The 26,219-nt window shown below is 43.5% G+C and overlaps 1 protein-coding gene across 1 annotated transcript in view; it reads left to right on the forward strand.

Annotated features, from left to right (window-relative positions):
* LOC143281562 (uncharacterized) overlaps positions 1 to 26,219 on the forward strand; it is an 89,237-nt gene that overhangs the window by 47,852 nt on the left and 15,166 nt on the right. Inside the window, exons 3-7 of the mRNA XM_076586793.1 lie at positions 2,123 to 2,278; positions 7,230 to 8,151; positions 8,576 to 8,815; positions 12,065 to 12,231; positions 14,445 to 14,645. Of these exons, the coding sequence (XP_076442908.1) occupies positions 2,123 to 2,278; positions 7,230 to 8,151; positions 8,576 to 8,815; positions 12,065 to 12,231; positions 14,445 to 14,645 (1,686 nt within the window). The remainder of the gene's footprint in view (positions 1 to 2,122; positions 2,279 to 7,229; positions 8,152 to 8,575; positions 8,816 to 12,064; positions 12,232 to 14,444; positions 14,646 to 26,219) is intronic.

Genomic DNA, 26,219 nt, shown 5'->3' on the forward strand with positions numbered 1-26,219 from the left:
ACTATGCGTTGTTTATGAGTTATGCAAACATGAACACATTCACCACGCGTCCACGCAAAAAAACAGAACCAAAGGTGATAAACAAAACCATAATCATCAAAAGAATATGAAACAGACCAAAGCCGAAACAAATAAAAATCGTTACCGCACATAACGGAGAAAGAATGGATGAAATTGTCAACCGATTTCCATATCCCCCCCCCCCCATCGCCTAGCCCCACCTCCTCCCTCTCTCCAACTCCTCCCCCCCCCCAGCTCCTCGCCCACCCCTTCCCCAGCCACCTCCACTTAAAGAAAAAAATGTCAGGCCGACAATTTATCTCCTGGAGGTGTGACCGAACAAACGAGCAGCCTGAAAAAAGCGAGCTAAAATAATGGATATGTTTTCCGTCCCACCCAAACAATGGTTCTCCCACCACCACACCCCCGCACTGATAAAACACTGCATTCACACACTGCAGACAACGCTACAGCCCCCCGCACTGATAAAACACTGCATTCACACGATTAAACACTGCATTCACATACTGCAGACAACGCTACAGCCCCCCGCACTGATAAAACACTGCATTCACACGATTAAACACTGCATTCACATACTGCAGACAACGCTACAGCCCCCCGCACTGATAAAACACTGCATTCACACGATAAAAAAATGCATTAACATACTGCAGACAACGCTACAGCCCCCCGCACTGATAAAACACTGCATTCACACGATTAAACACTGCATTCACATACTGCAGACAACGCTACAGCCTCCCGCACTGATAAAAACACTGCATTCACACACTGCAGACAACGCTACAGCCCCCCGCACTGATAAAACACTGCATTCACACGATTAAACACTGCATTCACATACTGCAGACAACGCTACAGCCCCCCGCACTGATAAAACACTGCATTCACACGATAAAAAAATGCATTAACATACTGCAGACAACGCTACAGCCCCCCGCACTGATAAAACACTGCATTCACACACTGCAGACAACGCTACAGCCCCCCGCACTGATAAAACACTGCATTCACACACTGCAGACAACGCTACAGCCTCCCGCACTGATAAAACACTGCATTCACACGATAAAAAAATGCATTCACATACTGCAGACAACGCTACAGCCCCCCGCACTGATAAAACACTGCATTCACACACTGCAGACAACGCTACAGCCCCCCCGCACTGATAAAACACTGCATTCACACACTGCAGACAACGCTACAGCCCCCCGCACTGATAAAACACTGCATTCACACACTGCAGACAACGCTACAGCCCCCCGCACTGATAAAACACTGCATTCACACGATAAAACACTGCATTCACACACTGCAGACAACGCTACAGCCCCCCGCACTGATAAAACTCTGCATTCACACTGATAAAACACTGCATTCACACACTGCAGACAACGCTACAGCCCCCCGCACTGATAAAACTCTGCATTCACACTGATAAAACACTGCATTCACACACTGCAGACAACGCTACAGCCCCCCGCACTGATAAAACTCTGCATTCACACTGATAAAACACTGCATTCACACACTGCAGACAACGCTACAGCCCCCCGCACCCCCAACCCCATCTTTCTCTCACCCTCACCCACTTTTTTTTTTTTTTTTTTTTAAAGACGATTCTTGCTGTGGCAGTGGTCATTTATGTTGTCTTCGCCACCAGGCCTGTTGTCCGAAGGAGACAGTTGACGTCGCGTGACAATTACAGAGTGCCTTTGTGGACTGGCCGTCAGAGAGATGTGTTGCCACGTATTGTCACCGTGGCGGCAATATTATGTGCTGACGTTCATGGCACAATTTGTTGCTTATAGTTTGTCGCCGACGACAATAAATGTCTTAGAGGAGGTGTGCATCAAGGGCTTTCTGATCTGTTTGGGGAAGGAAGGCAGCCGTCATGTCCTCCGGAAGGGGAAGACATATACACATTCGTATGAACATACGTATATGCGCGTGCTTGCGTACCCACACACACACACACACACATGCACACACACACACACACACACACACACACACACACACACACACTCACAAGCACGCGCGAGCATGCAAAACATGTCATTCTTGCAACAAGAAGTGTGCACATTTGTTCAAGGTGGAAGAGAGAGGCCCCTACGTGTACGAGGAGCGGGAGACACGGGAGGACGTTCAGTTCAGTGTGACGGAAGTGACGTACCGTCTGTCCCGCAGTCACCACTTCTCTGACTCCTTGACCGCCAAGGAATGCCCCGCCTGCACGGAAAACGACACAGTGAGTGGTGGATGTGTGGAATAATTGCAACAACAATAATAATAGTAATGATACTAATAATAACAATGATAATATTGATGATGTTGATGAGACTAAGAACAGCAAAACAGTAATAACAATAAAAATTATACAAGATATACATGGCGAAGAAATAATCCTCTTCAACAAAGTCGTTTAGATTTTTTTTTTCCCTGATATTAGACTTTTTGTGCTGTTCTGTAAAATATGCAGATATAAATCCTGGTTATAGAAGAGATCACTCTATGATAACGTTAACAATTACTTTAGAAAAAGATGTGAAAAGAAATACTTTATGGAAATTTAATTCTTCTCTCTTAAAGGATAAACTATTTGTTGAAGAAATAAAGGAGGTTATAACAAATGTTACAGAGGAATACGCAGCTTTACCCTATTCTCGGGGAAGTCTCAGTAACAGTCCAAAACACGAAATTCAGCTTACTATACCGGATCAACTATTTTTAGATGTCCTGCTTATGAAGATAAGATCTAAAACAATTGCCTTTGCTACAATGAAAAAGCGTGTAACTGGTGAACGCACGAAAGAATTAGAACACAATATAGAATGTCTTGAAATGAAAGCCACATTAACACTAACAGAAGAAGAAAAGCATCAGCTTAACAATGATAAAGAAGAGTTAGTTAAAATCAGAGAAAAAACATATGGAAGGTGTTCTTCTTCGATCACGGGCAAGGTGGGTAGCTGAGGGAGAAAGAATAACAAAGTATTTTTTTGTAATCTTAAGAATCGTAATTATGTCAGTAAGCAAATGAGGAAATTAACTTTAAGTAACGGGGATAAAGTAGTAGAGAGTAAAGAAATTATCAAAGAAGTTAAACGCTTTTACGAAAATCTGTACTTAAAGAAACAAGTAGAAGACTGTGAAATATCAGAGTTAGTCGATAATATTCCAAAATTAACAGAATTAGAAAAGTCTTCGTTGGAGGGGAAAATAACACTAGATGAAGCAACTTATGCATTAAAAAATATGAAAAATAACAAGAGCCCTGGTTCGGACGGATTCACGGTAGATTTTTTCAAGTTTTTTTTCCCCCCCAACAATTTGGTGTATTCGTAGTAAGAGTACTAAATGATAGTTTTCGAAGCGGTCAACTCTCACCACCTCAGAGGGAAGGCATTATCATATGCATTCCTAAAGAGGATAAAGCAAAGGATTTACTTAAAAACTGGAGGCCAATCTCCCTCCTTAATGTTGTTTATAAAATAGGCTCATTACACATTAATGCACTCAAGTTGATTTGGATACGAAGACTAAAGACAAGCGACCATAAATAGAAAAAAACTCAATGTTACTATAAATCCTAGCTTGACTCTGCTTAAAAAACTTGGCTCAGACCTTCCTGTTGATAAACACACTCATCAAAACAAATTTTGTAATGATGTCTTGCAAGCATATGGGGAATTCGGAAAGAAAATTCACATAGAAAAATACAAAGAAATGAATGCAGAACCTCTATTATGTAATGATAATATAAAAACTGGAACGAAAACTGTGTTCTGTAAGAAATGGATTGACCAAGGAGTGTGTTTTATTTCAGACTTGCTTAATGATGATGGTATGTTTCTATCATTTGAAGAATTTAAACATAAATACTAGTTACATACTATGTTACATATACTGGATACATACAAGCAGTGAAGTGTTACATGAGGAAAAGTAGAATTGCTGCTCAAACTAATCGATCTTTAAACAGCCATAAAACTTGAAACAACATTTTCAGTTTCTAAGGGTGCACGTGTATACTATGATATTTTAACACATGATAGGACAGACCCAAATTGTTGCATTAAATGGGAAAATAAACTTGACACACAAATCAAATGGGATATTACATTTAGGAAAATACGTCAAATCAGTGAAATCAAACTTCGGTGGTTTCAAATTAGAATTATACATAGAATATTAGCAACTAATACTGTGTTGAAACATATGGGCATAGTTAGTGAAGATGGTTGTAATTTTTGTAGAAAAGATCGCGAAAATATATACCATATATTATGGGAATGCGAATTTACACATGTGTTTTGGAATGCGCTTGAAAGACATATCAATGATAATTCTGAAAATACAAAATTCTTAAAATTCAATGAAAGAATCATTATATTTGGACACGATAGCGAATTCAGGTCTGATGGAACTCTTGACATGATTATAGTCCATGCCAAATTCTTTATCTACGAATGCAAAGTCAGTAACACAATTCCACAGCTTAATCATTTCAGAAAATGTCTGAAACGTGTATATGAAACTGAAAAACATATTTCGCTTGTGAATATGTCTTTTAATACATTCTCAATAAACTGGTTTCCATACAAGCATTTGATCAACGTTTAAAGATGATGTTAAAATCACTGCACTTTCTTCTTATATATGCATTCCTTTTCTTTCATTTTTTTTTCTTCCCAGTGAACATTGGTAATATTGGCTGGGACGAGTGGGGACTGAGGAAAGGAGGAAAAAAATCTGATTATACACACTTATCACTCGTTCAATACATACATATCGCTGCACAGAATTTCTAGGGGCATGAATGGAATACAGAAGGATAACCAAAACAAAACAAAAGGACAGCATTGATTATTTGAACATGCGGTGAGGTATGGGTGCTGCATTCTATGACGTTTAATGTGTACATTTCATGCAGACATCATTGGATGAAGGTGCGTGTATACAGGTGCCGATATGTTTGTGTGCATGTCTGTGGATTTGTGTGTGCTTGTGGCAGTGTGTGTATGTGTTTATATGGTACGTATGTACGTATGTGTGCATGTGTGTGGGTTTGTATGTATTTGTATAGATATTGAATTATATACTCAGTGTAAGGAAATGATGATGTCTATCCATTTTGTTGTGTGTTTTTTTCTGGTCGTGTGGCAGTATTTCTGTTTTTGATGTTTGTAATGAAATTTTAAAAAGTTCATTAAAAAAAACAACTTTGGATGTCAAAATAAATAAATAAATAAAAATTATACAAAAAAGAAGAAGTACAACAACAACAACAACAAATATGACAAGAACAACAACAACAATAATAATGATAGTAATAATGATAATGGTATTTTATTCATTATTATCATAAAATAACACTAATTATAATGGCGTATTGATATTGCACTTAATGTTGTGCGAAAACAAATCCAAACGAAGCGCTTTCACATCTAACTTTAACATGCACGCATAACTCATGCATAGACAAAGGGATGAAAGACAAAACTTAGAAGTATGTTCAGACAGAAGGTTGTGAGAGACAGTGGACTGAAACAGGATTTGTAGGGGGGAGTATATAATTATCTACTTCTACACATTTGTTCGCACGGAGGCAAGAACATGCACACACACACACACACACACACACACACACACACACACACACACACACACACTGTGTGTGGTGTGTCCATCGAGATCGATGATGACCATCGTTGTCATCCAGCTGGGGATTGGGAGGAGGGTGGTGGTGGGGTGGGGGGGAGGATGCTCATGAATCTATCTGTGAATGCGCAGATGGCTGAATAGTCCAATCTACGCACGAAATGTTCGCTGACAGTTGGAGCAGACAAAGTACAGGCATATCATTGTCAGGGAGCTTGTTTGCCCGTGACTTTCTGGCCTGCCTCTTCTGAACAGCTGCAGCAGTCCTGTTGGCCTCGCACAACTTGGCGCCTTTGTGCACAGCAGCGCGCCATTTGTCACGGTCCACTGCAGATTCCTCCCAGGAGTCAGGGTTGATATCAAACGCTTTAAGAGAGACTTTCAGAGTATCTCTGAAGCGCTTCTTCTGACCTCCGTGTGATCTCTTCCCTTGTTGCAGCTCGCCATAGAAGAGTCTTTTGGGCAGCCGATGGTCTGGCATGCGCGCCACGTGTCCAGCCCAGCGAAGCTGGGACTGCACCAGGATGGTGAAGATGCTGGGAAGGGTGGCTTTTGCGAGCACCTCTGTGTCTGGGGTCCTGTCTTGTCACTTGATGTTCAGTAGCTTCCTGAGGCATGTTGTGTGGAAGTGGTTCAGCTTCTTGGCATGTCGTTGGTACACTGTCCAAGTTTCGCAGGCGTACAGTAGTGTGGGGAGAACTACTGCTCTGTAGACCTTTAGCTTGGTCTCAACACACACACACACACACACACACACACACACACACACACACACACTTCTATCCCTTACTCAGTACTCGTCTAATTTCACTTAGAACTGAATAAATGTTATGTTGAAGACTGAACAAAAATACGCACACTCTCTCCCCTCTCCCTCTCTCCATCTCCTCTGTCTGTCTCCCTCCCCACCCCATCCTCTCTCTCTCTCTCTCTCTTTCTCTCTCTCTGCCTCCGTGTCTCTGTCTGTCTGTCTCACTCTCTCTCTCTCTGGAAAGCGCTGCACAAAAATCTGAAAACCGAAATGTCAGTGTGGTCATGTCGTGAGGTATTTCCTATTGTATATTGAACAATATTAATAGCATCATGAACCGGGACATTTTCATGAAATACTTGCTTCAGCAATTCTAAAAATAACTTTACTGATGTCTGTCTTTGTCACTGCATTTGATGACGCTTTTGATGGTGTTTGGTTGTGTGTGTGTTTGTGTGTGTGTGTGTGTGTGTGTGTGTGTGTGTGTGTGTGTGTGTGTGTGTGTGTGTGTGTGTGTGTGTGTTTGGTTGCATGCAGTCGTGTATGAGTGTGTGTGTGTGTGTGTGTGTGTGTGCGTGCGTGCGTGCGTGCGTGCGCGTATGTGTGTATGCGTGTGTGTGTGTGTGTGTGTGTGTGTGTGTGTGTTTCACATATTCTTTCTCTTGCCCGCGGTTTTGGAGGTGGGAGGGGTTTCATTACATCAAACTATTTTTTTCCCTCCATTTTAACACATTTTTCTTACCTTACCCGCCCCACCCCCAACCCCCTTCCCCTCCTGTGGACCCAGCTGACCGTGGTGAACACGGACTACCTGCGGAAGATGCACGGGTCCGGAGGTCACGCCAACCACCTGCTGTCCCTCCTGCCCGCCACCCTGTCCCACCTGCTGCAGGGCCAGGGCTTCCTCCACCCGGACCTCGCCCCCCTCCCCTTTCCCCCCAACATCTCCCTGCTGGGATGCCTGCACTCTGCCTGCGACAGCAGCCTCCCTGAGGAAGCCGCCGGCCTTTCCTTCGGGAGGTGGCTGAGGACCAGGAACGACTCTCAGGCTTCTGTCGTACTGAGCAGTCGGAGTGGCGCCTCCTTCACTGCTTCGGAGACAGGAGCTGTGTACAGGATGTTGCTGAACGCGTCCGTGCTGGGTAGTGACGTGTTCGGGTCAAGGTCGCCCGCGCAGACGCTGTGTCAGACCTGGGCGCATCGTCTCTGCCAAGGGCTGGACCTACCGGATCCGTCGACGGAGTCTGGCGACGTCGTCGACTTCAGCGTGTGCGGGCTTGTGCATATACTGCGGTCCTGCGGGGGGTCGGGTTCTTCTTCTTCTTCGCTTCCGCCTGAAGTGGAAAAGATATTTGTTTCCGCTCTGTGTGAGTCTCCCAACGGAGAGTGGTGCTTGGACCTGGGCTCAGTCACCGCCGATGTGCTCTCTGCTTACTTCCAGGTCTTTCAGGACTACGTGTTGCTCTACCTGCTGCAGGTCATCCATGACTACGTCATCACCCAGAACAATCGTGATCTGCTGGTGACCAGACCGCAGCGAGAGTTAGCTCTGGGGTACTACGTCACAACAGGTGCCGACCAATCGGCGACGCACGTGCCGGGTTTGCTGGTGGACTATTGGCTAAAAAGCCCCGGCAGTACAGGAGCGGTGTGGAAAGTGAACACCTGTTTGAAGGATCGGAACATGAACAACAACATGAAAGTCAGAGGTGAGAGCGTTTGTGAAAGGGTGGGAGGACATGAGGGAGAAGGGTGTGGGAATGTATGTATTATATATGAAAGAGAGAGAGGGGGGACGTGAGGGAGAAGGGTGTGGGAATGTATGTATATATATGAAAGAGAGAGGGGGGAGGAGGAAGGTGGTTGGACTGAGGGGCAAGCTTTGACAATCATTTCATCGCTGATTATCTAAACGGAAATTGACGTCATTTTGTTTACTGTGAAATTGTTATGGGCTGTTGATGACGGCCATGGCTGAAACGTTTTGTTGACTTCTTAATTTATTGTTGATCGACACGATCCAGTTTCCTGTTTGGAAGGACAGTGTGTGTGTGTGTGTGTGTGTGTGTGTGTGTGTGTGTGCGAGAGTTCATTTTCCTCTTATTATATTTTCCTCTCTCTACCCCGGAACAGAATTCGGCGGAAGTCAGTTTGCGCCGCAAGGACTGATGCGGGACGACGGCTACTCCGTCCAGTTTTCTGGACGCACCGATTTCTTCCCGGCATGCAAGCCGGTTTCCTGTTGTGCATGCGCAGCACCGGGGCGCTCCGTCCACTACTTCCTGCCCTCGCTGCAGCGCGCGCTCAGCTACACGGATCCTGTGGCCTTGACCTTGTGGGACACAGACCTCTTCCGCTATCGGCTTAGCAAAGGTACGTAGACATACGAAGAAACGAACAAACGTTGCTTATCTTTTTTTCTTCTACTTTCTCTTTTATTCTCTGTGGCTGGTTGCCTGACTGTCTGTCTCTCTCTCGATATATATATATATATATATATATATATATATATATATATATATATATATCCCTCTTTCTCCCCCCACTCTCTCTCCTCTCTCACTCTTTTCTCTCTCTGTTTCTTTCTCTCTTCCCCCCCTCTCTCTCTCTTGTGCTTTTTATTAAAACTATGTCCACAGCTTTTGTTCGTTTTTATTTTTTCTCTTTTTAGAAATGAGAGGAGATGGTATTACAGAGAGTGTATGTATGTACTGTGCTTCTGTTTGCGTGCCTGAATTTGTGTGTGTGTGTGTGTGTGTGTGTGTGTGTGTGTGTGTGTGTGTGTGTGTGTGTGTGTGTGTGTGACGTCGAGCCTTTGTCATTGCGTAGGCTTTCGTGCATGTTTGAATGCGGGCGCGCACTTGCACACATGTTTGGCATGTGCGTGTGCATTTCCTTTTTATGTATTGTTACAGCGATGATTCAGTGTCACTTATTTATTTCGTTCATAGAACGTACGTTGCAGCATCTCTTGTCCTCTGTGATTTAAAATAAAGTCGACTTTATTCGACGAAATTGTTCTAAACCAATGTTTAGAAGAATTACTACCTATTATAACCAAAATCATGAATATATCCTTGACCTCAGGTGTCCCACAGTCCTTTTAGCATGCCTTGGTGTCTCCACTTTTGAAGAAAGCTAGTCTTGATCCCGAAAACCTGAAAAACTGTAGACCAGTATCAAACCTCCCATTTCTGTCTAAAGTTTTAGAACGTATTGTGCTTGGCCAGCTTATGAAACACCTTGAGATCCACAGTCTCCTTGAGCCATTCCAGTCAGCGTACAGAAAGGGAAACAGCACGGAAACGGCCTTATTACGTGTAGTCAATGACCTGTTGCTAGCATCTGATGCAGGCAAGGTATCCATTCTGTCACTGCTGGACCTTTCTGCAGCATTTGACACGATAGACCATGACATTATGGTCAGAAGGTTGTGTGCTGTGTTCGGACTCAATGGTACTGTTCTGAAATGGTTTCATTCCTACTTTTCAGGTTGCACACACTCTGTCCTTGTAAATGGAAACCAGTCTGTTCCGTCTGTGCTCAGATATGGGGTACCGCAAAGTTCCGTCCTGGGACCTGTACTCTTTACAATGTACACACAACGTCTAAGTTTGATCATCCAACAGTCTGTACCTCACTATCATCTGTTTGCTGACGATTCTCAACTGCATGATTCTACTACTCCCTCTGAAATTCCATGTTTAGCTTCTAAATTTAAAACTGGTATAGAAAATGTAGCAAAGTGGATAAAACAAAACAAACTAAAAATGAGTGATGATAAAACAGAACTCATGTTGACTGGTAATAAAAAAAATAAAATAAAAAAAAGCTCAAGCAGATAAATACAACGTCTATCATTTGTTCTGGCATACAAATTTCTTTTTCTAGTTCTGTCCGCAATCTTGGTTTTTACCTCGATTCATCCCTCACGATGGAAACTCATGTGAACCACCTGTGTAAAGTTCTTTACTTTCAGCTTCGTAAGATTAGTAAAATCCGCCCCTTCCTGTCTGTTGATGCCACCAGCAAACTTGCTGTTGCCTTCATTTTATCCCGCCTAGATTATTGTAATTCTCTCTTTGCTGGCCTTCCCAATGATAAACTCTACAAGCTCCAGAAAATACAGAATAGTGCAGCTCGACTCGTCCTTAAAACGTCGAGGAGAGAGAGTGCTACTGCTCTCCTGCGGACACTTCATTGGTTGCCTGTTCAAGGCAGAATTGAATATAAAGTTGCCTGCCTATGTTTTCAGTGCCGGAATTGTGATACCACACCCTCATATCTTTCTGAGTTTGTTAACCCGTACCTGCCAAACAGAACATTGAGATCTCTTGATTCCCCCCAGTTAATTGTTCCCCGATGCTTCCTTAACTCCTGTGGAAAAAAGTCATTTTCCGTCTTCGGCCCAACAACTTGGAATTCTCTGCCTATTGCTCTCAGACAAACAACTCATATATCTACCTTTAAAGTAAATCTTAAAACTTATCTCTTTAAAAAATACTTGTCATAACTAAAATAGTGCTGTTGTCCCAGGCCCATGGCAATGTGAGTGTGTGTGATAGGAGAGTGGAGAGAATGGGGGTGGGTAGATGGATGGTGGTGGTGTGGTTCGAAAGGGAGAATAATCCGATTCTTACCCCTTTTACCTTTTCTATCCGAAATTTTATTTTACAATTTTTACAAAAATCTGTGGCATGCAAATTACAATTGTTCCTTTTTACATGTATGTATTATAAGTGAAAATTGCTGTCATCTCAGCCGTTTAATCATGTGTGTGTCTGTGCGTTGGTGTTAGTGTGAGAGTTGGAGTGTAACCGTTGTAGTATTGATAGTATGTTACTTTGTGAGTTTTATGCATTGTGTTTTTTATAATATTAATGATTCTGTTTTTATGTTTCTACTGTTTTTCATATGCTTTCTTGTTTCACTTTAGGTACTGGATTGTAAAGCGCTTAGAGCTTGTTTATGCTCCTTTATAGCGCTATATAAAAGTAAAATATTATTATTATTATTATACCGGTAATATCATGTTAGCGGCAGATCCGTTTCAGTCATTATAATTATAGCCCTGTTCGTCCGGCTGGACTATAAGCATCAATGTCAGACAGACATTCGACGGGCGCAATAGCCAAGTGGTTAAAGCGTTCGACTTTCAATATGAGGGTCCCGGGTTCGAATCACGGTGATGGCGCCTGGTGGGTAAAGGGTGGAGATTTTTACGATCTCCCAGGTCAACGTATGTGCAGACCTGCTAGTGCCTGAACCCCTTTCGTGTGTAAACGCATGCAGAAGATCAAATACGCACGTTAAAGATCCTGTAATCCATGTCAGCGTTCGGTGGGTTATGGAAACAAAAACATACCCAGCATGCACACCCCCGAAAGCGGAGCATGGCTGCCTACATGGCGGGGTTAAAAACAGTCATGCACGTAAAAGCCCACTCGTGTGCATACGAGTGTACGTGGGAGTTGCAGCCCACGAAAGCACAAGAAGAAGAAAGAAAAGACAGACATTCAGTGAAAAATACGCTGAACGCAATTGCCTAGAGTGAAATATTTTCTTCTATAAATCAGATATATATATATAACAAAAATCTCAAAAACCAATTTCTTCCTGCAGATGCATTCTCGTGGAGCTCGCACTATGACGTCAGCTGTGGTCTGCAGCGGATGACGTCATCGTTGGGTTACGTGGGGTGGCTGGGGTTGCCCGGGCTGACCATGGGTCAGCTGGAGAGTGTGGGCAGTGACCTGAAGAACTGCTCCCTGCCCTCACCACAGTCCTTTGTGAGTTGTGTGTGTTGGAAGCTGGACCTGTGACGTCCTTGTTGGTCTCTTGCGTTATTTTTTGGGTGTGTGTTTTTTTGTGTTTTTTTTTCTTTCTTGGTTTTTGTTTTGTTTGTTTGTTTGGGGGGTAGTGGGCGTCGGGGGAGGAGGGAGGGGGGTAGCACGCTATATTCTTGTCCTCTTTTGAAAATTGATAATTTCACATCGGTAAAAGGATAAAATGGCGATCATCATCATCATCATCGTCGTCGTCGTGGCCGTCGTCATCGTCTTCATTATTATCATTATCATAGAAATAAATATAAAAGTAATGATAATAGTTAATGATAATGAAGATAATGATCATCATCATCAAAATGAAAAAGAAAATAATAGTAATAATAATAATTATGATAATAATATTGATAATCATCACCATCATCATCATCAGCTGCATAATAGTGACGATTTTTTGGAATGCAATTCTCTCTTAGCTGGCCTTTCTTGTGATAACATCTACGATCTCCAGAAGATTCAGTGAAATGCAGCTCGACTCGCCCTTATAAAGTCGAGGATCGGGAGTGCTACAGCTCTCCCGTGAACACTTGATTGGCTGCCTGTTTAACTCACTCAGTACGGCCAGTCTTCTCCTCTACACAGACCCATCGGATGTCCAGTGGGTGTCTGAATGACCCAACCTTTAGCTTCCGTCGTCAGAATTGTGGTATTCTTTGTCAACATTTACCTCTTCAGTATAAGAGCCTTCCGCTTGCAATATTTTGATGGTGGTAATTGGGGTGAAACGCTGTTAACGTCGTCTCTTTCGCCGTTCGTATGGAGAGAGTTAAGCTAGAATGGAATACAGCGTTGCCAGTCTATGCCTTCAGTGCCTGAATTGTCATGCCATTGCCTCATATCTCTCCGAACTTCCCAACCCGTCGCTGGCAAATAGAACATCGAGATCTCTAGACTCCTCTCAGCTAAATGTCCCTCGATACCTCATAAACTCCTGTGGAAAGAGGTCATTCTCCGTGTTTGGTCCGACAACTTTGAATTCTCTGCCTATTGCTCTCCGACAAACAACTGATCTATCAACTTTCAAAGCAAATCTTTAAACTTCTGTCTTTAAAAATACCTGTCATAACTTGAGTGCATCATTGCCAGAGAGGCTGTCCCAGGTCCATGGTAATGTGAGCGGATTATGAATGATTGGAGAGATTGGAGGCGGGATGAGGGGGGTGGTTGGTGGAGGTGTGGTGCGAACGGTTGAACGGTTGCTAATTATTACCCTCTTTACCCCTTTCATAAATCCATTTCTTGCAAATTATAACTTTTCCTTTACACACGTATAAATTCTAACTGCAGTTGCTCTTGCTGAGGTTTTTGTGTATGTGTATTGGAGTTAACAGTTGTCAATCAGAGTGTGTTACTTTGTGGGCAAGTAGTGGTTTTATAACCTTAATGATTGCGCTTTTATGGCTTTGTTTTCTTGTCTTTTTATATGTTTCAACTTCCTCTTATATGCTAACTTGATTCATTTTAAACCCTAACCTGAAGCCCCAAAGGGTGAAAGAAAAATTCCTTCATTCCTTCAGTCATTCATTTGATCCTCTGTACCATACACAGACATGAAGCGGAAGGTGAACACTTATGTTAAGGATCTTTGGCAAGAGGAGTGGAACACCCAGACGGACAACAAGCTCTTCCAGATCCGTCCAGACCTAAAAGAGACCCTCCCTTCGGGGGTGAAGAACAGAAAGGAGGAGTCTGTGCTGTGCAGACTGCGTGCGGGGCACACTTTTTTTTACTCATTCTTACTTGTTGAAGGGGGAAGAGGCCCCTCGATGTATTCCCTGTGATGAGCCTCTCACCGTGAAACACGTGCTCCTTGACTGTTGGGATCTGCATGACGTTAGACACAGACATTACACGGCGGTTTCTTTGAAGACTTTGTTTCGTGATGTCCCTCCGTGGGCGCTGATGGACTTCTTAAAAGAAGTGAACATTTTTAACCAGATTTGAAGTTTTTAAAAGTTAAAAGTTGGTTTTTTTTTAAACTTTGGAGTGGAAAGTTTGAAGTGGTGACTCGTTTTAATTGTTTTTTTTTGTTGTTGTTTTTTTTATCCTTGTAGTAGTTATTAACGCGGCGATAGCCTTGAGATGGCCTTAGTGGTCGGCGAGGCTCTAAGCACCATAATTTCATTTCAGTCATTCATTTATTCCTCCCCCTTCAGATGGACATCGAGCCAGTGACGGGCAGGGTGTGGCGGCGTGTGACGCAGCTGCAGTTGAACGCCGGGATAGGCCCCGATGACGTCACAGGGCCAAGATGGCGGCCGCTGAACGTGACGTACTTGCTGAAGGCAGTGCCCGTGGTGTGGACAGAGAGGAAGGCAATCCTGTCGGATGGGGAGCTGGGCTACTACAACCACAAGGTGAGTGGCGTCACAGTCGCCTCAGTTTCGGACAGAGACGATGAACAAAGTAAAAGCAGTCTTTACTCCGAGAAACCCTTGTGTGCTTACCCTTCTCCCTTTACTATGTGAAGAGTCAGGGACACTGATGACGGGCGCAATAGCCGAGTGGTTAAAGCGTTGGACTGTCAATCTGAGGGTCCCGGGTTCGGATCACGGTGACGGCGCCTGGTGGGTAAAGGGTGGAGACTTTTACGATCTCCCAGGTCAACATAAATTATGTGCATACCTGCTAGTGCCTGAACCCCCTTGGTGTGTATATGCAAGCAGAAGATCAAATACGCACGTTAAAGATCCTGTAATCCATGTCAGCGTTCGGTGGGTTATGGAAACAAAAAACATACCCAGCATGCACACCCCCGAAAACGGAGTATGGCTGCCTACATGGCGGGGTAAAACGGTCATACACGTAAAAGCCCACTCGTGTGCATACGAGTGAACGCAGAAGAAGAAGAAATGGGACGCCGCGCAGAAGAAGTGTTAACCAGGTACCTCACTTGGACCGCTTCATTGTTTTGTTCAGCTTTTACAAATGATATGTGTGTGAAAGGTCGCTCTCCACTCTGATTCACTGGGAATTTATTTTGCTTTCACTTCGCGTACGTACTGTTTCGCCGCTGGGTTTTTTTCCCCCAGTTCGTGACGGCTTGGTTGGCCAGTGCACTGACATGCTTGAGTATTGTGATGGAGGTGTGCGTGTGAAAACAACAGGCATTTTCAGGCATACCTACTTACATGCAAGCATGCTTAGCGGGGATATTTTGTTGCTTATAAATCTCATAAATTCATTTTTCATAGATATGTATGTATGTATGTATGTATGTATGTATATATATATATATATATATATATATATATATATATATATGTTTGTTTGTTTGTTTACTTATGTCATTCATTCATCTGTTTATAAGTCAAAACAGGATGTATGCTGGACCTTCTGGTAAAACGGATTAACGTTGGCCATAATGACCAACATTTTTAATGTACCAAGAAACGAATCATTATGCAGTTGTTGTTTTTTTCCTTTTTACAGACATTCATTAACAATGGCTGTGCATTAATGCACATGAAGAGTTTTCTGTTGTCTGAACATTGAGCGCGTGTGTTCTGAATGCCAGGCCATAGTGGTATGACAAACAATAATCGATTCATCGAGTGCTTCATGATAGCCATTCTCCTGCGTTTATCATTTGCTGTTGTTGTTTTCCTCTCTCAGTTATGTGTTGTTTCCTTCTCTTTTTTTTCCCCCTTATCTTTAAAATGTACCTGAAGCAAGCTGTTCTTCACATATCTATATTTAGACCCCCACCCCCACCACCCAGGAAGCTTTTCAAAACTCATTTGAAGCAAATTATGAAACACGTTTAGTTATATTTAGCTATAGATCGGAAACCTTTTAGAATTTCTCGAAGCATACTGTGACCTATATTTCTGTGTGCATTCAGCCCATCAGACACCGCAGCGTGTGTATGGGAAACATTGATCACGATGTGCACCTGATAAACCTCACAGGTGCATGTGGACTGCTGGTCTAGTGGTAACGTGTCCACCTAGGAAGCGACAGCTTCTGAGTGCACAGATCCGAATCCCACACTCACCATTATTTTCTAACCCTCCACTAGGCCTTGAGAGGGGTGGTCTGGACGCTAATCATTCGGGAGAGCAGTCCGAATTTCACACAAAGAAATCTGTTGTGACTAAAGAACAATACAATACAATACAATACAATACAATATTATACAATGCAATACACGACCAGCCCTACCACAACAGGAAGATGACCAGTCTTTTAACAGTCCTGAGATTGTCTTCCGGTCATGAAATTCTGAGATTGTCTTCCAGTCATTGCGTTTTGACGAATGCCATTATATCATTAGTCTGTCCCTGTACATGCGGCTGGGTGGTTTCTGGTGAAAGACACAGGGCAGAGGGTGGGTGGGCTGTTACACGCTTGCTGATCGTATTATTTTCCTTCAGTTATTGAACATTGATGAATAACATTCACTCCACGTCCCACTGTGTTCCTGTCGCTCTTGTCGCTGATGGCAGCTGGGGGGAATCAAAATAAAGGGACAGGGAGAGTGATGGAGACAAGGGAGACAGAGAGACTGGGAGAGTGATGGAGACAAGGGAGACAGGGAGAGTGATGGAGACAAGGGAGACTGAGAGACAGGGAGAGTGATGGAGACAAGGGAGACAGAGAGACAGGGAGAGTGATGGAGACAAGGGGGAGACAGAGAGACAGGGAGAGAGATGGAGACAAGGGAGACAGAGAGACAGGGAGAGTGAGGGAGACAGAGAGACAGGGAGAGTGATGGAGACAAGGGGGAGACAAGGGATACAGAGAGACAGAGAGAGTGATGGAGACAAGGGAGACAGAGAGACAGGGAGAGTGATGGAGACAAGGGAGACAGAGAGACAGAGAGAGTGATGGAGACAAGGGAGACAGAGAGACAGGGAGAGTGATGGAGACAAGGGGGAGACAGAGAGACAGGGAGAGTGATGGAGACAAGGGAGACAGAGAGACAGGGAGAGTGATGGAGACAAGGGAGACAGAGAGACAGGGAGAGTGATGGAGACAAGGGAGACAGAGAGACAGGGAGAGTGATGGAGACAAGGGAGACAGAGAGAGTGATGGAGACAAGGGAGACAGAGAGACAGGGAGAGTGATGGAGACAAGGGAGACAGAGAGACAGAGAGAGTGATGGAGACAAGGGAGACAGAGACAGAGAGAGTGATGGAGACAAGGGAGACAGGGAGAGTGATGGAGACAAGGGAGACTGAGACAGAGAGAGTGATGGAGACAAGGGAGACAGACAGGGAGAGTGATGGAGACAAGGGAGACTGAGAGACAGGGAGAGTGATGGAGACAAGGAAGACAGAGGGACAGGGAGAGTGATGGAGACAAGGGGGAGACAAGGGAGACAGAGACAGAGAGAGTGATGGAGACAAGGGAGACAGAGGGACAGGGAGAGTGATGGAGACAAGGGAGACAGAGACAGAGAGAGTGATGGAGACAAGGGAGACTGAGAGACAGGGAGAGTTATGGAGACAATGGAGACTGAGACAGAGAGAGTGATGGAGACAGAGGGACAGGGAGAGTGATGGAGACAAGGGAGACAGAGAGACAGGGAGAGTGATGGAGACAAGGGAGACTGAGAGACAGGGAGAGTGATGGAGACAAGGGAGACAGAGACAGAGAGAGTGATGGAGACAAGGGAGACAGAGACAGAGAGAGTGATGGAGACAAGGGAGACAGAGAGACAGGGAGAGTGATGGAGACAAGGGAGACAGAGAGACAGGGAGGGTGATGGAGACAAGGGATACAGGGAGGGTGATGGAGACAAGGGATACAGGGAGAGTGATGGAGACAAGGGAGACAGGGAGAGTGATGGAGACAAGGGATACAGAGAGGCAGGGAGAGTGATGGAGACAAGGGGGAGACAAGGGAGACAGAGAGACAGGGAGAGTGATGGAGACAAGGGAGACAGAGAGACAGGGAGAGTGATGGAGACAGAGAGACAGGGAGAGTGATGGAGACAAGGGAGACAGAGAGACAGGGAGAGTGATGGAGACAAGGGAGACAGAGAGACAGGGAGAGTGATGGAGACAAGGGGGAGACAAGGGAGACAGAGAGACAGGGAGAGTGATGGAGACAAGGGAGACAGAGAGACAGGGAGAGTGATGGAGACAAGGGAACAAGAGACAGGGAGAGTGATGGAGACAAGGGAGACAGAGAAGGAGAGTGTGGAGACAAGGGAGACAGAGAACAGGGAGAGTGATGGAGACAAGGGAGACAGAGAGACAGGGAGAGTGATGGCAGACAAGAGACAGGGAGAGGATGGAGACAGGGAGAGGTGATGGAGACAAGGGGGGACAAGGGAGAGGAGACAGGAGAGTGATGGAGACAAGGGGAGACAAGGGGACAGAGAACAGGGAGAGTGGAGACAAGGGAGACAGAGAGCAGGGAGAGTGATGGACAGAGACAGGGAGTGATGGACAAGGGGGACAGGAGACAGAGGACAGGGAGAGTGATGGCAGACAAGGGAGACGAGAGACAGGGAGATGATGGAGACAAGGAGACAAGAGACAGGGAGAGTGATGGAGACAAGGAGAGAGAGACAGGAGAGTGATGGAGACAAGGGAAGAGAGACAGAGAGAGTGATGGAGACAAGGGAGACAGAGAGACAGGGAGAGTGATGGAGACAAGGGAGACAGAGAGACAGGGAGAGTGATGGAGACAAGGGGGAGACAAGGGAGACAGAGAGGCAGGGAGAGTGATGGAGACAAGGGAGACAGGGAGAGTGATGGAGACAAGGGAGACAGGGAGAGTGATGGAGACAAGGGAGACAGGGAGAGTGATGGAGACAAGGGAGACTGAGACAGAGAGAGAAAGGGGGGAGGGGGGTGAGGGTTGCGAGAGGGAGGTGGATGGCGGTGCTCGCTTGCAAATGTTATTTTCATCCAGTCACTAAGCATTGATGGATGCTGTTCTTTCCAGGGGCTGTTGTACTGGCATCGTTCTGTCGCTAATGGCACTTTGGGGATTAAAATGAAGACAAGAGAGGGAGAGAGAGAGAGAGAGATGATGATGATGATGATGATGATGATGATGATGATGGTGGTGGTGGTGGTGGTGGTGGTGGTTAGCGTTTTTTCAGCCCTAATGCCGTCTTCCAGTCACTGCACATTGATGAGAACCATTTACTCATAGGCCAGCTATATACTCGTATCGCTCTGTTGCTGATGGCAGATGGATGAAAATAAAGTAAAGAGACAGAGAGGAGAGACAGAGACAGAGAGACAGAGCAAATCGACGAGTCCACTATTCTACCACATAATCAACAGTTGAAAAACGACCGATTTTCCCTCATCCTGTATGGCTCCTTTTGTATCTGGATGGGCAGAGGGATCTTCTTCTTCTTCTGCTGCGTTCACTCGTATGCACACGAGTGGGCTTTTACGTGTATGACCGTTTTTGCCCTGCCATGTAGGCAGCCATACTCCGTTTTCAGGGGTGTGCATGCTGGGTATGTTCTTGTTTCCATAACCCACCGAACGCTGACATGGATTACAGGATCTTTAACGTGCGTATTTGATCTTCTGCTTGCATATACACACGAAGGGGGTTCAGGTACTAGCAGGTCTGCACATATGTTGACCTGGGAGATCGTAAAAATCTCCACCCTTTACCCACCAGGCGCCGTCACCGTGATTCAAACCCGGGACCCTCATATTGACAGTCCAACGCTTTAACCACTCGGCTATTGCGCCCGTCCGGGTAGAGGGATAAGGATGCCAGTTTTCCATTTGACCTGGCACTTACAATTCATCAACTGATACCTTCTGTGTATATAAAAAAGGAAAAAGAAAAAAAAAAAAACGTGTAAAGGAAGGAAATCGATTCAGTCAACATGACTGATGTATTTTCAAAAGGCACATTTTGTGTGTGCTGTTGTTGTACATTCGGGTGTCACAGACAGAACATTGCACAAAATATTGGCCCTTCAATTTCAGAATAATAATTATATAGACAGAATAACAAACGTTCAGAATCACATTCATTGCACTTGATAATTCATCAGTGTTTCAGAGTGTTTCGGTCCTGTACCAATCGTACGTGTGTTGCCTACTTCTGCGCAATTGTGTGTCCTATTATTCGCGAGTTTTCTTTGTTTATTTTATTGACTTTTATGTTCTTGATATTTGTTTTTCATTTGCCGTCCATGCCACACGCTGGACAATGTCAATTTGAAATGAACATCTAATCTAGCAGTGGTTGAATCCTCCGATTTCTGCCGAAGATCAAGTAAGGATCGAAACTCTACATGTAGTCAGTCGCCGGAAATGTTGATTTGTTGGCAGTGTGTAGGCCCAGCGGAGTGATCAGAAAAGAAACGGAGTGAAGGGAAAAAAGCTGAAAAAACAACAACAGGTAAATGTATTTGATTTTTGTTTCCAGTTCACCTCCGATTGACTGTGGAACGTTTCTTGAATAACATGGTGAACATTCACTGTCATTTTACGCCCAGCGCATAGGAAAAACCTCTAGCAAACACCTTTCAAACATTATACAGGGCAACTCATACGGGACATTATCACGTGAGATTATGCTTCATGACATCTGATATATAGGGTGTTATTTTTGGATCAAACACATCTGAAGCTACACACACACACACACACACACACACACACACACACACACACACACACACACAGACCTCTGTCTATGTATCGTTTCCAACGGATATTTTAAAGAAATGCTGTTGACACTTTAGTCGTGATTTCTAAACATGAGCAACGCCAAAGAGATATTTATAAACGCCTGTAATGAATACGGATATCAATATGGTCTGTCAGTTGCCTTGAAACTTCCAGGAACGCCACATAACTATTTTATGAATACCTGAACTAATTCATTATTTACGGACATCAATATGGTGTCTCGGTTACTTCCAAGCTTCACCGCCTTATTTCTAAAGGGGACGCTCACTCACAGTCTGACAACCCAACAATGCCATTCGTGTTGTCAGTAGGGGGCCAAGTGGGTGTGGTCTCGTATATTATGAAGCAGAACAAGCACCACTAAACACCACCGTAGCGACATAGCAACAGTCCAGGCGCTCTCTCTCTCTCTCTCTCGCTCTGTGTGTGTGTGTGTCTGTGTGTGTCTGTGTGTGTTTGGATGATTATCGACACTTGCATAAAATTGGAGATTTTAATCACTGTGATTTAAAGAAAGCCTTACCTTCTTTTAAACAATATGTTACCTGCCGCACACGACTGGACGAGACAATCGACTTATGTTGTGGGAACATTCCTAATGCCTACAACTCTGTTCCTCCAGCACCAGTGGGTGCATCTGATCATGATATTGTTCATTTAATCCCAGCCTACGGACCAAAGATAAAGACAGAGCCGATTGTGAAAAAGTGTGAAAGTTTGGACGTCAGAGAGTGTGGATGAACAGAGAGGATGTTTTGATTGTACTGACTGGCGTTGACTGGCCCATGTGAAAATGTTCATGAAGCAGCTGATGTTGTTACCTCTTATATCAGTTTCTGTGAAGACATGATAATTCCAACAAAAACAATTAAACTTTTCCCCAACAACAAACCATGGATCTCAAAGTCTCTCAAAACCATTTTAAACGAGAAAAAGGTAGCGTTTCAGTCAGGGAACAAGAAGGATAGGAAACTGGTACAAAAGAAGCTTAGATGGGAATTAAGGAGGGACAGAGAAAATTAATATCAAAAGTAGAGCAGCAGTTTCAGACAGGAAGAATGGCAGATGCACGAGATGGGTTAAAATTATCACTGGAGAAACGAAAAGGAAAAGTCACTTGTGAAATGAAAAGGGATGGACAGCTTGGTTTTTCAAACAAACTTAATGATTTCTACTGTCGCTTTGAAAGGAATGATCTGGGAAGGGAACTGGATAGTGTTACCTCACAGCTGCAGGAAAAGATCAAAGATAGAAACACAGGCCAGGACTTTAAGATCGATGCAAAAGTTGTTGAATCTTTATTTTTGAATCCGAATGTCAAGAAGGCAATAGGCCCAGATGATATCTGCGGAAGATTACTGAAAATATGTGCTTCCCAGCTAAGTGACGTGTTCTGCAGAATTTTCAACTGGTCTCTCAAGGACTGCTCTGTCCCCAACATTTGGAAAAAATCCACAATCTGTCCTATCCCCAAGAAAAAGAACCCTGTGTTGCACTGGATGATTACCGCCCTGTTGCCCTGACTTCAACAGTGATGAAATGCTTTGAAAAAATTGTTCTCCGCCATCTACTTTCTTTTACTAAACAGCATCTTGACCCTCTTCAGTTTGCTTACAAACCACACAGAAGTATTGATGATGCTATTATAACCCTCCTTTATAATGCTTTCCTTCATTTAAATAACACAAGATCTTTTGTTCGTATTATTTTTGTTGACTTCTCTTCCGCTTTTAACACAATACAACCTCATCTCCTTGCCCTCAAACTGCTGGGCTTGGATGCTGATCCGAAACTTACTTTTTGGATAGTAAGTTTTCTTCTCAATAGAACTCAGTCCGTCCGCTTTCATTCTGCCCACTCTTCTCTAAAGTCTACTTCTACTGGTGCACCCCAAGGTACAGTACTGTCCCGTGTCCTATTTACACTGTACACAAATGACTGCAGAGGCACGGGGGAAACTCCTGTCATTAAATCTTCTGATGATTCAGCTATTGAAGATCTGTCCAACTCTGATGCTATCTACTTTAATGAAATCAAAAAGTTCTGTACTTGGTATGAGGAAAACTATCTGGATCTGAACGTATTGAAAACAAAAGAAATGTTGATAGATTTTCGGAAAGACCCCTTGCCTGTAGCTAACCTTGTTATAGATGGTCAAACAGTGGAGAGGGTAAATGAATATAAATATTCAGGTACTATCTTAGACAGTAAGCTGACTTTTGACAGGAATGTTGATTCCATTCACAAGAAATGACAATCTAGAATATTTTGTTTGCAGAAACTAAGGAATACTGGTATAAATTCCAGTATTCTTCAAAGTTACTATCGATGTTGCATCGAGTCCGTGCTCACAGTTTCATTTTGTGCTGGTATGGAAGTTTGGGAGTGAGGAGTAAGCGTGTTTTGAATGATGTCATGAGTGAGTGCAGTAAAATTGTGGGAGTGAAGCAAGCTAGTATGCAAGAGCTGTATGAGAAGCGAGTGGTTCACAAAAGCAGACAGATAGCAACTGAAGACACCCATAGTTTAGCAAAGTACTATGGGCTGCTGCAATCATGACGACGCTACAGAACTTTTAAATTGAAATCCAGAGCACTGAAGACTTTTATTCCACGTTCAATCCACCTTTTAGATTCTTGATAATTGTGTGTGTGTGTGTGTGTGTGTGTGTGTGTGTGTGTGTGTGTGAGCGCGCGCGCGCGCTTGTGCGTGTCTTTCTCTGTGTGTCACTGTGTGTGTATGCGTGCACGAGCAGGCGCGCGCCTGTATGTGTGAATGTGCGTGCGTGTGCTTTCATGTGAGTTCGTGTGAAAGTCCGTGCATGATAGGTTGTACCTTGCTTTAGTCACTGTCTTATTTAGCTTAAAAACACATGACGATGGTTGTTATAAATGTGCAATATGTAGGGTGAATGTGTAATATGCAGGACGAATGTTCAATTCAATAATATGCCTGATGTTAAAGATAGGTTGTACCTTGCTTTAGTCACTGTCTTATTTAGCTTAAAACACATGACGATGGTCGTTATAATTGTGCAATATGCAGGACGAATGTTCAATACAATAATATGCCTGATGTTAACTTTAAAAAAAAAATATATATAGATGTTAATAATTACGTTGTGATAATAATTAATTACAATTATTTTAAAGCTAATATGTGAAATACTTTTATTTGAAACATATGTTTATTACTCCTGTTTAATCAAGTAATGTTTAATGTTGTATTTCTGTGTGTGTACTGATTGTCTTGTTGTGTTTTGACGCACCTGATGCAATTTATCTTATGAGATAATTCAGTTATTCTTATTTTAATTATAACCAGTGTGCAATATAGTATGTCATGCTCACAATCATATTCAAAATAATGTTTATTTTATTTCATTTTATCTATTATTATTTATTTATTTTTATTTATTTGCCTGCAATGTGTGGAAAGAATGTACGAAACAATGTATGTGATATTTTTACATGTGTGTCTTTGTTATAATCCTAATAACTGTTGTTGTTGTTGTTTTTACAGTGATGGTCTCCATGTTGTTTACTTGTCTATGTTGTGATAATGCACCTGACCAAATTTCTCTGATTGGAGATAATAAAGTTTTTCTTTTCTTTTCTTATGTTATCTTATCTAATTAACCTCCCTGTCTCAACCATTACTTTATGTAAACCAAGTCTTACATATCCTGGGGGTTGCTCATGGAATCATATTCCTGAAATTAAATATATATATATATATATATATATATATATATATATATAAGATAACTGAACTAAAAAAAAAAATCAAAAATGAATTTTCGTTATTTTGTTACCAATCTTTTAAATTTGACACAACTGACTCCAAAAATGTATTGATGATTCAGTATTTATCATGGTATTCTATTGTCTCTTCTCCCATCTGTGTGTGTGTGTGTGTGTGTGTGTGTCTGTCTGTCTGTCTCTCTCTCTCTCTCTCTCTCTCTCTCTCTCTCATATTTTTATTTTGTATGTATTTTCTATGTTTGTTTATTATCTTTTTCACCTTGAGGGCTGGATGCTTGAAAAGGTAATAATGTTTATTCCATTTTCCACATGAAATAGAATTCGTTCGCCTTCCTGTCCCCCCCCCCCCCCCTCTCCCCCCCCCCTCCCCCCCCTCTCTCTCTCTTTGTTGGCGGGTCGCGCGCACTCATACACCCTCACAGGTGGAATTTGTTTTTATCACCTGAACTGTTCCAAGGACATGAGGGATGTGTGAGTACAGTCTGCTGTCAGTCTATCACCTGAACTGTTCCAAGGACATGAGGGATGTGTTCCAAGGACATGAGGGATGTATGAGTACAGTCTGTTGTCAGTCTGTTACCTGAACTGTTCCAAGGACATGAGGGATGTATGAGTACAGTCTGCTGTCAGTCTATCACCTGAACTGTTCCAAGGACATGAGGGATGTGTGAGTACAGTCTGCTGTCAGTCTATTACCTGAACTGTTCCAAGGACATGAGGGATGTATGAGTACAGTCTGCTGTCAGTCTATTACCTGAACTGTTCCGAGGACATGAGGGATGTATGAGTACAGTCTGCTGTCAGTCTATTACCTGAACTGTTCCAAGGACATGAGGGATGTGTTCCAAGGACATGAGGGATGTGTTCCAAGGACATGAGGGATGTATGAGTACAGTCTGCTGTCAGTGTGGCGGACACCACCCCAGTTCTCTTTCCTTCTGTCTCTGACTGATCCTTTGGTCACCGCTGTTTCACGCTGACTTGCTGTTTTAGACCTGACTTGCTAACTAACGTTTTAGGTGTGTGTGTGTGGTGGGGGGGGGGGGGGCGTATGTGTATGTCTGTGTTTGTATGTGTGTGTATGGGTGTGTGTTTGCATTTGTGTGTATATAATATATATGTGTGTTTGCTTGCGTTTGTGTGTGTGTGTTTGTGTGCGCCTGTGTGTTTGCGTACGTGTGTACATGTGTGTTTGTGTGTGTGTGTGTGTGTGTGTGTGTGTGTGTGTGTGTGTGTGTGTTGAAGTGGGGTGAAGGTGGAAGGGTGACGGGTCCTGTTGCTGTGTGTGGTTACAGGAAAATTGAAGAAATTCATTAGTTATTTTTGTGACTGAAATGATCACACTTGGCAAAACAGGTTTTGTGTCCAGGCTTGCAGTGCAAAAGCACGCATGCCTTAGAAAGAGATTTAAGAACAGTTCGTGCCCAACTTTGCTTATTCAAGTATTGTGCAACAGGCAGTGTGTATCATTTTGAAATATTTCAAACTGTGCTTTAGTATTTATCTTTCTTTTTTTTCTTTTTAACTGTCTCTCTTTCTC

Source organism: Babylonia areolata, chromosome 4 (assembly GCF_041734735.1).
Source record: "Babylonia areolata isolate BAREFJ2019XMU chromosome 4, ASM4173473v1, whole genome shotgun sequence".
Lineage (NCBI taxonomy): Eukaryota > Metazoa > Mollusca > Gastropoda > Neogastropoda > Buccinidae > Babylonia > Babylonia areolata.